We start from the raw sequence: 13,869 nt of genomic DNA on the forward strand, positions 1-13,869 counted from the left end.
TGTTTTTTTTATTTGATAAATTTTTTTAAATCACTTGTGGTAAATGTGGTCCCTTTCTGGAGTTTTTCAATATTATTTATAAAAACACCAGAAAGTGAACCATTAAATCAGGGCTGCCCAGTCCTGTTCCTGGAGACCTGCTTGTCCTCTAGATTTTCATTCCACCGCTAACAAAGCACACTTCATTCAACAACTGTATATCTCGCTGAGCTGCTAGCTGCTGGAATCGGGTGTAAGGCTGTAATGAAAACAGACAGGATGGTGGATCTTCAGGAAGAGGATTGGCCACCCCTGCTTCACATGATCGTTGGACAGGGAGATCAGAGAGTGATAGTTTACATCAAGGGCACCAGGGGTTCAAAACGAGAGTGGAGTCTTTGTCAGGTCAACGACGGCAAAATCTTCCGCCCGGAGCACACCCAGCTGCCCCCGGGAGGCGAGGGGTGGGGTTGGGGTGGAGAGGAGGCGGGTGTCCCCTCAATGCAGGTGTTACACCGCCGTCCCGTCAGGAGAAAACACCTGTGTCGGACACTAAACCGCGTCACGCGAGGTCACGAGAACCTTCCCGCCTCCATTTTGAAATGCCAGGCCGGACCCTCAGGGAAAGACGGGGGAACTTTCCCCAAAGCTGTACTTAAAACCTCTGTGTGCCGTGTGCTGCCATTTAATTAGGCCGTCCTTACAGGGAAGTGACGCGTACTTTGAATATTTGTGAACACAGTTAAAAAAATAAAGACTAGCCTCTTTCATCTTCCACCTGCGGGACTATATAATAACAAGACCAGGTCAAAACCTGGTATATGGCTGGACCTCTCCGGGCCGACCAATGGTGTAACTTCATCGCTCGGCCGACCAATGGTGTATCTTCATCACTCAGTGACTCAGTCACAGACATTTGCGTTTATAGGGCTGGCCCCGCTGTTGCGGTCCAGCCAAAAAAAAACACACAAAACATATGGGCAAGATGGCCCTCCAGGACTGGAATCAAAATCAGACCCCTCATTAAATGCAAGAAAGAGAAGCGTGTAATTCTAGGTGACTCGTACAGTCACAGCTTGAGTCCATTCTTCTGGTCAGGCAGCATTTACCCACAATGCATCTCTCTAACGGTAATGTTGGAGTAATACAGTGGGTGCTTTTTAGAAGCTTTGCTGCTGTATGACCAAAGGGAACTAAACTCTGGTTACTGTAGGGTACTGTAGGTTAATGCTTTGTAGTTTTCTGAGGACCACCACCTCCCGTGCATCCCTATAAGGCAGTTTGCCTCCACCCAAAGTGGGGTGGAGTGTCTGAGGGCCAATCACCTGGAAAGCTATGACAGCTGTGGTACAAATGCAAGTCGTTTTATTCATTTTTTCATTCAGCTCATACTGATGAAGGTGTCAGGACTAGGTCAGTGTACCCCTCCCATGGCTGAAAAGCCCTTTGAAAAGCAATCAGAATACACTGCACAAATGTGAATCATTCATTCATACGGTAAAGTGGATTGTGTTTGTAGGCCAGGGCCGGTTTTAGCCTGCTATATTAGGGTGGGCTGGTAGAAATAATAGGTGGGCAACTTGGGCACAGTGGTGTCACTAGGGTTGATGTTGCCCAGTGTGGTCAACCAGTGGGGGGGGCCAAGTTGCGTGGGCAAGAGGCACGTTTGGGTAGGCTAAGTCCACCTCTGCCCATAGCCACCGCCGGCCATGTTGTAGGCTAACCCTGGCTCTGACGGTCTTGCCCTGCAGGTTTGTGTCTTGGCTGTGATCGGGCTGACCTTTGACCTCCGCCGGGCTCCACGCGGCCGGACCTCAGCATGGAGACGAGAGGCCGGCTCCTGGCCTGCCTGGCTGTGGCCTCCCTGCTGCAGCTCAGCTCCGCGGGGCTGGTGAAGGTGATCCGCCACCGGCGGGAGGCCCTGAAGCCCGCCGCGGACAAAGGCCCCGCCCCCGCCTCCACCACCAACGTCACCCTCCCGGCGCTGGACCAGCCGGTGGTCTTCAACCACGTCTACAACGTCAACGTCCCCCACGGGTCCCTCTGCTCCGTGGACCTGGACTCCCCCGGCGGCGCGGTGGCGCTGGCGCAGCGGGACGCCCCCGCGGACGCCCCCCCCGGCGAGCACCTCCTCACCGAGCACACCGTGAACGGGGAGAACCAGATCGTGTTCACGCACCGCATCAACATCCCGCAGCAGGCCTGCGGCTGCACCGACGGCCTGCCGGAGCTCAAGGACATCCTGAGCCGCCTGGAGCTGCTGGAGGGGGAGGTGTCCTCTCTCCGGGACCAGTGTACCACGGGGGCCGGCTGCTGCAGTGCTCACCAGGCCACCGGTAACTAATACAACATTATTATTATTATTATTATTATTATTATTAATAAGAAGAAGAATACTATTTATCAAGAGGTTTTATTGCACGATTTTCAAAGTAATTACCTAATGAAAAAGATAAGATAGTAAGATAAGAAAGTAAGATGGGAGTTTAGCAGAGAGACTCAAAGCCACCTCTACTGTATACAAATTAGTAGTCAGTTACTCCCTAACGATTTAAAAAAGATTATAAGGATAACGATGGAACATTTTGGTTGGAGGTCATTCAGATGTCACATCTCGTGTGTCGTTCATCATCTGGGGCGCCTGCCAAATGGTCTTGGTTTTATTCTAAGAGCCGGTAAGTGGTATCATCATCATCGTCACTGCGCTCGCTGCGTGCTTTTAACCTTTATAATTTGCGGCTGTCTCCTTAGGCGTGGTGGGGACGAAGCCCTTCTGTAACGGGCGCGGGAACTACAGCATGGAGTCGTGCGGCTGCGTGTGCGAGCCGGGCTGGACGGGGCCCAACTGCACCGAGGCGCTCTGCCCCGAGCACTGCCAGGACCAGGGGCGCTGCGTGGACGGCAAGTGCGTCTGCTTCGAGGGCTTCGCCGGCGAGGACTGCAGCGTGGAGGTGTGCACGCCGGACTGCGGCGAGCACGGCCAGTGCGCGGACGGGGCCTGCGTCTGCGCCGACGGCTACTCGGGCGAGGACTGCTCGGAGCCGGACTGCCTGAACGCCTGCCTGGGCAGGGGGGTGTGCGTGGACGGCGACTGCGTGTGCGACCACCCCTGGGGCGGCTTCGACTGCTCCGAGCTCATCTGCCCCAACGACTGCTTCGACCGCGGCCGCTGCGTCAACGGCACCTGCTACTGCGACGAGGGGTTCGCCGGCGAGGACTGCGGCGAGCTCACCTGCCCCAACAACTGCAACTACCGCGGCTTCTGCGTGGACGGCAAGTGCGTGTGCGGCGAGGGGTACGCCGGCGAGGACTGCTCCCGGCTGACCTGCCCCGGCAACTGCAGCAAGCGCGGGCACTGCTTCAACGGCATGTGCCTCTGCGACCCCGGCTTCGAGGGCGAGGACTGCTCCCGGCTCTCCTGCCCCAAGAACTGCCACGAGCGGGGGCGCTGCGTGGAGGGCGTGTGCGTCTGCGACGAGGGCTTCGAGGGGGCGGACTGCGGCGAGCTGTCCTGCCCCAACAAGTGCCTGAACCGGGGCCGCTGCGTCCACGGCCAGTGCGTCTGCGACGAGGGGTACGCCGGGGAGGACTGCGGGGTGAAGACCTGCCCCGGCGACTGCAACGGGCGGGGCGACTGCGTGGACGGCAAGTGCGCGTGCTACGCGGGCTTCACGGGGGAGGACTGCGGCGAGCTCACCTGCCCCAACGACTGCCTGGGCAGGGGGAAGTGCGTGCGCGGGATGTGCGTGTGCGACGAGGGGTACGCCGGGGAGGACTGCGGGGTGAAGACCTGCCCCAACGACTGCCTGGGGCGGGGGAAGTGCGTGGACGGGCAGTGCGTCTGCGACGAAGGGTTCGCGGGGGATGACTGCGCGGTCAAGCTGTGCCCCAACGACTGCCTGGGCCGGGGGAAGTGTGTGGACGGGCAGTGCGTCTGTGACGAAGGGTTCGCGGGGGAGGACTGCGCGGTCAAGCTGTGCCCCAACGACTGCCTGGGGCGCGGCCAGTGCGTGGACGGGGTCTGCGTGTGCCGGGAGGGGTTCGCGGGCGACGACTGCTCGGTGCTCACCTGCCCGGCCGACTGCAACGGCCGGGGTCGCTGCGAGAACGGCCTGTGCGTGTGCGACGACGGCTACATGGGCGAGGACTGCGGCGAGCTGAGGTGCCTCAACGACTGCAACGACAGCGGCCGCTGCGTCAACGGGCTGTGCGTGTGCGACGAGGGCTTCATCGGCGACGACTGCTCCGAAGGTGAGGACGGACGACAGGGGATGTATTTCTGCATTTTATTTCATTCTTTCACAGGCGTAGATTTTTGGGGGGGGGGGGGGGGGGACGCAGGGGATATGTCCCCCTCGATATTTAGAACACGTATGTTTGTCCCCCCCACCCCCAATAAAAACATGAAAGAAGCATTTCCACCATAGATTGATGAAGAAAAGGCACAAATCGGTGCATAACAATTCAACAGAATGCAGGAAATTAAGTGTTTGACGCTCAAAATTTCCTGGGGGAGGACCCCCTATGCAGCAGTTCAAGGGCCTGGAGCCATGGTCCTGGAGAGCCACAGACAAGATTTACCCTGTTACAAGGATGGTCAGTTGGCAGATACAGCGTATTTAGAGATGAGACTCAAACTTGTGCAACCCAAGTGGGGTGTTTTATTTACAAAAGTGCCTACAGACACAAAACAAACAAAAAAATCAGCACATCAATTATACCTGCACAATTAGACTATACCATTTTCATACAATATCCAATTATCTCAGAAGAAAATACATTATATTTTTACACATCCAAACCATTATAGATATATTATCAGTTGCTACTTTATATCTAATAATGACACATTTAATTAAATATCAGAAAATAATACCGAATATACTTTACGGTCTTCCCCCGTCTGAAATAGGAAGTTCGTCTTGTCCAGCGTTTCCAATAAGATTACACAGAATCGTGACGTTCGGGTTACGTCATTCCAGTTTGAAAATGGAACAAACGGAACAGTCAACGGTTAGTAGCAACTCCTAACATTGCGTTGATCAAACATGGCGTACTAAAATAAATCAATTTAATGTTTGAAACCAGGAATGAGTATGTTTAAGTTATTTGAAGTGCATTATGGTGGTGAACAGATATTCAGTAGCGAATATCTGAGTTGACAAACGGGCAAACCTAAATGGTGCTCACTACATTTATGAAAGCGACGTACTCGCGCCAAACAACCGCTACCATGAGCAGAGACACTGTTAAAAACCCGTTCGTTTTAAAAAAATGTCTTAGCTGGAACGGAGGGTTCGCTCCGTTACACCCTGGTTGTTGTTTTCACCTTGAAATTAACCACCCATTTAGACATAAGAAACCAGGGGAGGCGAATTCTCTATGCAACTGTTTTTAATTCATCCGTTAAATGCTGAGGGATGATTTAAAAAAACCCGCTGTGGACCAGGGTAGGTAACGCCCTGCACGAATGTATTTCATGGTTAACTTGAGCTTTTTAAAAATGTATCTTAAAGTTACTTATCGTTGATTTTTGGGGTGCAGCAGGATGACTTGGTTTAAAAAAAATGTCCTTCTGAATCCGTACACCCTAAATACCTGACAACCGACAAAACAAATGAAAATAAAAAACAGACAGAAAGAGAAATTGATTGACCGTCTCAAGATGTTCGGTGATTTACTACGGTAGTCATTTAAAGTCAGAACAAAAAATAATCTTCTGGATTCGCATGGTATATCATTTTGTCTTTCATCATCCAGCTTTTAGGGGCAAAAGAAAAGACCCAAGTTCATTTTAATAGTTTTTCTATTTTGCCATTCAGAGAATGATACCTTGAAAATGCATTACTGATGCTCTTGTAACCTGAGCAGAGAGCCTCTTGGCTTTGTGTGTTTGTTTAAATAGGACAGGCCGTTGCTTGGCTCTGTGACTTTTACTGGCCTGTGTGTGGCTCCAGTACTCTCGCTGACTGATGATGGTGAAGTGGACTTATGTGCCAGCAGATGTTTGGTTCAGTAAGGATTCAGTGCATTTAACCGTAATCGCACCCAGGGCTGCTTGGCTCCATGTTATTTCAGGCCTTTCTGACACTGATCACTGGGTACTTGGGGATCGGTCTGTGTTCATGGCTGTGATTTTGCCTGGGACCAGCTGGCCCTAGGGTTTTGGTGGCTCTAAACAAGAATGTTGTTGTGACCCCCAACGTACTTTTAATTGTGTGGAGAGTTTATGCCAATGGCTCCCTGCCTGGGGCACACTCAGATGTATCTGTGATCACTCACACACACATACACACACTCTCATGTGCACATACAATTTTATACCCATGTGCAGAATCTTACATTGTGGCTAGCTACTTTTCTGGGCATGAAGAACTGACAGACAGAAACGCCAGCAAATAAAATGCGGTTTTAGCTTTGTGTTTGTAAGCCATTACTTAGAAGTAGCAGGAATTGTTACCGGTGGCATTCAGGAAACACAAGTTCAGTTTAGAGCTAGAAAAATCACAAATTGTAATGAGAAAAGGCACCAAGTTATCAACAATGATCTATAGCTATCTGTGAGGTTTCCTAACTCGCCTCATTTGTCAGGTGTGGATTGCAGGTAATTAGAAGTTGGCTAATGTCACAAGACTAACTTCACTTTCCAGACAAGTGGTAAATGGACTGCATTTATATAGTGCTTTTATCCAAAGTGCTTTACAATTGATGCCTCTCATTCACACACACACCGACGGTGAAAGGCTGCCATGCAAGGTACCAGGGAGCAATTAGGGGTTAGGTGTCTTGCTCAGGGACACTTCGACATGCCCAGGGCGGGGGATCGAACCGGCAACCCTCTGACTGCCAGACAACCGCTCTTACCTCCTGAGCTATGTCGCCCCAGACGCTCAATGGGAGAACATCGAGGGTGGAGACTATTAAGCAAAAAACTGTCTAAAAAATGTAATAAATACTGATGGTTTTAATCGTTACGATTTCTATTTCGCATTGTCACGACAAGCTTCCTGTGGTTCTGTCTGCAGTCTCCCCACCAACGGACCTGGTTGTGACCGAGGTGTCCCCAGAGTCCGTCGACCTGACCTGGGCCAACGAGATGGTCGTGACAGAGTACCTGATCACCTACGTGCCCACCGCCCCCGGCGGTCTCCTGCTGGACTTTCGCGTACCTGGCGACAAGAAGGCCGCCACCATCGACCAGCTGGAGCCGGGGATCGAGTACCTGATCAACGTCTATGCCGTCCTCAACAACAAGCAGAGTATCCCCGTCAGCGCCAGGGTGGCCACGCGTAAGCCCGCCGTTACCCACAATCCCCTACTGCACGCAATTCCCACCAGGCCTGGGTGTAAAGGTCATGTTTGAAATACTTCCAGTTCTTTAGATGCTGGTAAAGCCTGTCTCAATGCACTCCTGCAGACCCCAGAGAGTTTTTTGGAGTGGCAGCAGTATAATGGTCAGGGTGCTGGGTCTGTAATTCAAAAGTGGCAGGGTTTGCTTCCCTGCTGGGTGCTGTGGTTGTATTCTTGAGAAACGTGCATAACTAGAATTGCTCCAGTAAATTTTCTAGTCATGTAACCAAAGTCATGTTCCAATGATATGGAAGAAGACTTCTGGTGTAAACATTTGTAGGAATGTGTTCTTGCAGATTACTGACAGTTTCTTTTAAAAATCTAGAGTAATCTGCAAGACTGCCTGCCAGCCAAACATGTTCATTAATACATATTTAAAAAATAGAGAGAGCCACATTTCTGAAAAGAGGACTGAAATAAAAATAAATAAAAAAACAGATAGCAACCCAAATGCTCCTGTGGAGCAATGCAGCATTTGTCTGAGGCGCGTTCAAGTTCAGCGAACAGAGGCGAATGTTCGTGGCGAACACGTTTTCTTTGAACAGTTCAATTTGAACGGCTTTTTACGAACATTCCAAATTGTTTGCATTAAACATAAACAGACATGGTGACGAGAGCGTTTGTACTCACAGCCGCTTCTGTGATCATCGATGATAAGAAGAAAATAGCTAGCTAGCGAACAATAATAACATTGGCCAGCGTTAGCAATAACATTATTGAAAAAACTGATCACACTTAACGGCATCTTCGATTGAAATACCCAACTGGGAACATTTCCCTCAGTCCAGCGCCCATTTCTGTTTGCCGCAAAAAATACCTCTTCAGACCGTTCGCTCATGTTTGCAAACGTTTGCGGCGAACACAAAGCTAACGGGAAAAAAAAGTTTGAAATAGTTTGCAAACGTTTTCAAACGTTCGCCTTGTTCGCTGAACTTGAACGCGCCTCTGTTCTTTATTCGCTATGAAGGACAAACAGCCAACGTGGTGCACTCAGTGGGAGCAGTGGGATAGGGCAGGGGCGTTTATTTTCCTCTCCAAACTTTATTCCCCTTTCCCCTCCAGATCTCCCGGAGCCCGAGGGGCTCAGGTTTAAGTCCGTGAGGGAGACGTCCGTGGAAGTGCTGTGGGACAAGCTGGACATCGCTTTCGACGGGTGGCACCTGACCTTCAGAAACACAGTGAGTCGCCCCGCCCTGCCAGAGTCACACGCCTCAAGGTATCATTTGTAACATTATTACTGTATATCTAATGGTGCAAATATGAATTATCATCCCCCCATATTTCAATTATTAGAACTTATACAATTAGCTGAAGTAGTTTTAATATAACATTTATAAATGCGCTATAAAGTGCTTTCTACAATAAATGCACCAATCAAAGGTCTCTATTTTACATAAAATCTTTTATTAGCATTTTACATAGATGTGTTTATGACATACAGTTAAAACGTGTATGTTCCTGTCTCAGATTCCATTCAGTTTCACTGACTTTTATTGGCACCGTTGTGACTGGAGTTCAAAGGTTAAGTTCCAGTGAACCGCAGGTTCCGCGGGGCGCTCCCGTCCAATCCCCCGCTCCCGCCCGTGGCTCTGAAAAGCCAGGAGGCGGTTTTTCTTTAACGACCCTGCCGCGCCTCCCTGGAGAAACCGCGGCTGCACGCGGCTCGCGAAAGAGAGCTTTCGGCGCCGCCGGCGACGCCCATTACAGACCCGTCTGAAGAAGGGCGCCTTTGAAGTCTGGGGGTGGTTTTTTAAATTTTTTTATTTTATGGCGTACCGCCGTCCCGAGCAGCCAGCGGCTGTGGCTTTACCCCCCCATAAAGAACGGGGGGTGGGGGGGGAGAGAGATGGCGTGGATTCTGCAGCCGCGCTCCTGTAAAGGCTCTGCCGGTACGAGCAAGCTCGCGTTTATTGCTCCGGAGGGCGCGTCTTCCCCCCCCGCGCTGCCTCTAAAGCCGTCCTAATTTGAGTAGCTGCCAATCACGGGCGACGGCGTGAACTTCCCCCGCCGCCGCAGCCAAACTCCGGCTGCTCGCGTTTTAATTGGTTCATTTTGAGCAGTGACGCTTGTGAATGATTGGTTGTTTTGCTCCGAGGTCTTGATTGAACAAGCTTGTTAAAAAAAAAAAACTTATATCATCATTCAGTGTATTACTTCTATCTCTTTACAACCACTGCCTAAAAAAGTAATTGAAATATATTTTGCTCATATTTATAAGCTACTGAAAAATGATTTGTCTGAAATTATTTTCATTGCGTTAACATTTGAATATTTAATATTCTGTATTACACTGTAAAGAGCTTCACATATGTATTCAGTTCAGATTAAATACATACAAGGAGTGTTGCAATCTTCCTGGATGGACATGGATGGCAAAAAAAAAACCCTAAATCATCAAAAGTTACCACAGTACATTTACATAAAAGTGAGGCTTTCCTTGCTTAGCAACCGAGCAAAAAAATTATTTTTATAGATTCGAACATGATTCAGTGAGGCAAAACGTTTTTTTTTTTCAGAAAGAGGAGAACGGGGAGATCCTGAACGCCCTGGGCAGCACGGAGACCAGCTACGAGCAGACGGGCCTGGGGCCCGGCCTGGAGTACGAGGTCAAGCTGGAGGCCGTGAAGAACAAGACCCCGGGGCCCCCGGCCTTCGAGACCGTCACCACCAGTAAGGGCCCGCCCCGCGCCCCCCCCCCCCCCGTCTCAGATGTTTTCTCACCGCTCGAGAAATACTGCGATGTTCAGACTCTCAGTGTCTCCCTCTTCATGAAAATATAACACGTTTGAAAGCGCATTGAAATAAATATATTATTATTATTATTTTACAAGCACTTCATGCTATATTGACAAATATTAAAATGATTTGCACTTTCAAATATTGCAATGTGGTTACATTGCCGTGAATTACACGCATAAAAACATTTTCCAAAAAGTTTTGCTAACTCTTTTCCTTTCCACTTTTGGGCTGAGAGGATGTTTAGCAACACAGCCAAGTGCTGCTGGCCGTAGAGACATTGAGGGTCTGAAAATCAGCATTTCCTGATTATTTAAGAAAAAATACATTCCTGAATGTAAAATTTAGACATGAGAATATAATGCTGAAATGAAAATGAACCTGATTCAAACAAAATTTTCAATTACAATTTTAGTTTAGTTTAGTTTATTTGACAAAATTACACATGGATCAAAAGACTTGCATGTGAAGAAATTGTCAAGGATAACACGAAAAAGTCCTGGACTTATTTCCATCGTGGTCCTTGATGTTCCATCAGTCATTACAAGATAATATCAGGCACAATATCTTCACAAACACAGATTTCATTTTTTTGATCACTGTACTTATCAGACTACTTGTAAAGAAGCACTTGTATTTAATTGCATGTCAAAATTATATACATTTGTTGATTAAATCACATTGTGCACTAGTGTATTTTAATGCATGCTGTGCAACATGTACTAATAAACAACATGTGCACAACATGTATCAAATGTGCAACAGATATATATATATATAAGCTATAGAGAGGGTATTATATGCCGGAATATATTTTGAAGAAAAAAAAATCTGTTATATCTTGGGCATCTTAAAAATATACTTTTAGTGTCAGCCTTTCAGGCTGTCAGATTCATTTTACTACAATGATCAGTACCATATATTTTGATACCAGTACTATATATTTTGATAGGTCGGTCACATCTACATTTGGGTCACATGATCTATGTCCGGCACATGCCGTTAATTTCAGACTTGAGATTCCAGGGGTCAGAGATCTGCCTCATTACATCATACTGACATCACAATAGCAAAAAGTGTCAGAGGTCAAAGATGTGATTGACTGTTGGAAGGTAAAGAAAAACCCGGCACCCCACCCCCTGCTGTCTGCCGATTGGTCTGACTCTGCGCAGGGGTCAGAGGGCGAGCGGGAGTTTCATTACAGCGATGGTTTGGTCAGGGGTCATAGAGGAGCGACTCCCTAAGCATCGGTTTGGCACCAGCCAACACCGCCCCTCTACAGGAGGTGTAAGAAATGCACAAATCTTCCAACGCCTGGGGGACTGCCCCAAAAGTTCTGTAACAGCCCGATGAAACTGTCTGTTATGGCATGATTTGGGATGTAAATAATGGAAGATGAAAAATATATACATGCTAATGTTTAAAATAAAAAGGATCTCGCAGTTTAATGGTACAGTCTCCAGACTGAGTGGAGAGCAGTGCCGTTGCTTGTTTCTCCTGTCCCGTCTAAAGCCACGCTTAAGAAGCTGTCATACCAACCATGTCAACAGTACTGCTTTCGGAGAAAAGGCTTTTCTGTACCTCCCCAAATATTTTACACGGCCAAGTTGCTGCCTTTATTTGCCGTTTAAAAAACTGACAGGAGGCTTGCCAAACAGCAGAACGGCAGAAGGAAAAGCCATTAAGCGCAAAACGTTGCCGTGCCACTGTGTAGTCCCTTGTCATCCTCTGTTTGTTTGAACAGCTTGTAGACTGCGGCCTTGATTACCACAGGGCAACATCAGGCATGTCTACGGGGGGCAGAAGGAGGGGGGGTAGCTTAGGGGTCACAGAAAAAGCCTCGTCATATCATGTCAGTCTGAGGTCATCGGCTGATGTTAACGATAGCATAGCTTCTTTCTGCCACCTCTCACGCTACTGTCGGAACCCTGTTCTTCTGTCAGATTTTCCCTCATCGCCCCAAGAGGGGACCGCGGGTGTGTGGTCTCTGACTACACTGTCAGAGTTTACCAGTTTAACTGTCTTTTTTTTGTTGTTGTTAGTAAGTAGTGAGCTGATATACTTGCGCATACCATGGAGAGAAATGCTGCAGATACAGCAGGCGTGCTTATTCCACACCTTTCTTGGTCCCAAAGTGATGTTAGGGGTCCAGCAAGGCTTCTCCGGCTGAACTTAAGTTCCAGGTTTATTTGCTCTAACTAGATAAGGGACTAATATATAGAGCAGGGGTGCACAAGAAGGGCCAACCCATTTCAGGATTTTGTGCGGACATTTGCCAACATTTATTTAATTAGCCCAATCATATCTTGATCTGACTTGTGTATGAGCACCAGCTACAGCCACAGACTGCAAGTGTATCCTAGAGATTGTACTGTGCTCAAGTACAGGAGTGAAGCAGCGTAGTTTATAGAGCTGTAAGAAATGATAATCGGTTGGAACAAAAACCAGCACGCAGATCGGCCCTCCAGGACCGGAGTTGTGCGCCCCTGATATAGAGGTACCATTTTTATTCCTGTCCCTGTTCTCTTTAGCTATCTGCCAGCAACCTATATGTTGCAAAATTTGTGTTCTGCAAAATTGGCCTTACACACACACACACACACACATGCCCTTAATGCGTGTGTCTTGTGGGGCTGTGAGGAAGGTCATTCGGCTTGTGGCCAGTCCAACCCTACTGTATTTGTTTTCATTACTTACTCAACACTTTCATTGTCGGTAATGATGCTCTTATGGTCAAATTGAGAAAAGTTTTAATTTACTGTAGAATAACAGTGGCAAACAAAAATTACGAATAGGGAAAGAAACTACCCCTGTGCACACACACACACACAAAAAAACACACACACACACAAACATATATACACAGTATGTGCAGATGACATGCAAATCCTGATATCTTAACACAAAAACTGCCAGTAAATTCAGGACATGAGTCGTGAAATTCAGTTAATTAATTGAAAAAGCCTCATAGAAGGGTTCTTCCCTTTAATATGCATCCTGTAAATGCTTCTTGTTGCTGTGCTCTCTTCCCCCAGAGCTGGACAGCCCCAGCCAGCTGGAGGTGCGCGACGTGACGGACAGCTCGGCCATCGTCTCCTGGGCGCTGCCGGTGGCGCAGGTGGACGGGCTCGTCCTCGCCTACGGGCCGAGCGCGGACTCCTCCGCCGCGCGGGTCACCGCGGACCTCTCCCCCGCCGACACCCAGCACAGCCTGGACGGCCTGGCCCCGGACACGGAGTACGAGGTGTCGCTGGTCTCCCGGAGGGGCCCAATGAGGAGCGATCCAGCCCGGGAGGTGTTCACCACAGGTAGGGGGGGAGACCCGCCAGCCCGCCGCAGCAGCTGTGCTATCAGGCTCCAGAACAACCGACAGCACAGCTTCAGTGGGGATATAACGCAGGTGACACAGGTTTCATTTTCCCTGGAGGAGGTGCCAAACTCAAACTTTGTTGAAACTGACTGTAGTGTTCGTAGTGTTTGAAAATCCTGGAAAGGCTAAAAAAAAAGGGCCAAACTTGGTGCTGTGTAGGTTTGGGGCATTTTCACTCTGCATTCTACCAGTATATTATTTTGTGTGTATCTGTAACCTTGCTCTGTCTAGAAACAAGACCAGGTCAAAACCTAGTATATGGCTGGACCTAACACACTTCACCTGGCCGACCGATGATGTAACTTCATCACTCAGTCACAGACATTCGCATTTGTAGGGCTGGCCCCGCTGTTGCGGTCCAGCCAACAGCGGCCCCCCGACATACATACACACACACACACACACACACACAGAAACACACACACGCGCGCACA

General features: G+C 48.8%; 1 protein-coding gene across 4 annotated transcripts in view; it reads left to right on the forward strand.

The window, feature by feature from the left end:
- The window catches only part of LOC135239180 (tenascin-like), a 64,509-nt gene that overhangs the window by 17,638 nt on the left and 33,002 nt on the right, over positions 1-13,869 (forward strand). For all 4 annotated transcript variants that reach the window (XM_064307673.1, XM_064307677.1, XM_064307675.1 and 1 more), the window contains exons 2-7: positions 1,731-2,315; positions 2,731-4,230; positions 7,005-7,268; positions 8,392-8,507; positions 9,846-9,999; positions 13,101-13,373. In XM_064307673.1, the coding sequence (XP_064163743.1) occupies positions 1,799-2,315; positions 2,731-4,230; positions 7,005-7,268; positions 8,392-8,507; positions 9,846-9,999; positions 13,101-13,373 (2,824 nt within the window). In that variant the 5' untranslated portion in view covers positions 1,731-1,798. The remainder of the gene's footprint in view (positions 1-1,730; positions 2,316-2,730; positions 4,231-7,004; positions 7,269-8,391; positions 8,508-9,845; positions 10,000-13,100; positions 13,374-13,869) is intronic.

Source organism: Anguilla rostrata, chromosome 14 (genome assembly GCF_018555375.3).
Source record: "Anguilla rostrata isolate EN2019 chromosome 14, ASM1855537v3, whole genome shotgun sequence".
Classification (NCBI taxonomy): domain Eukaryota; kingdom Metazoa; phylum Chordata; class Actinopteri; order Anguilliformes; family Anguillidae; genus Anguilla; species Anguilla rostrata.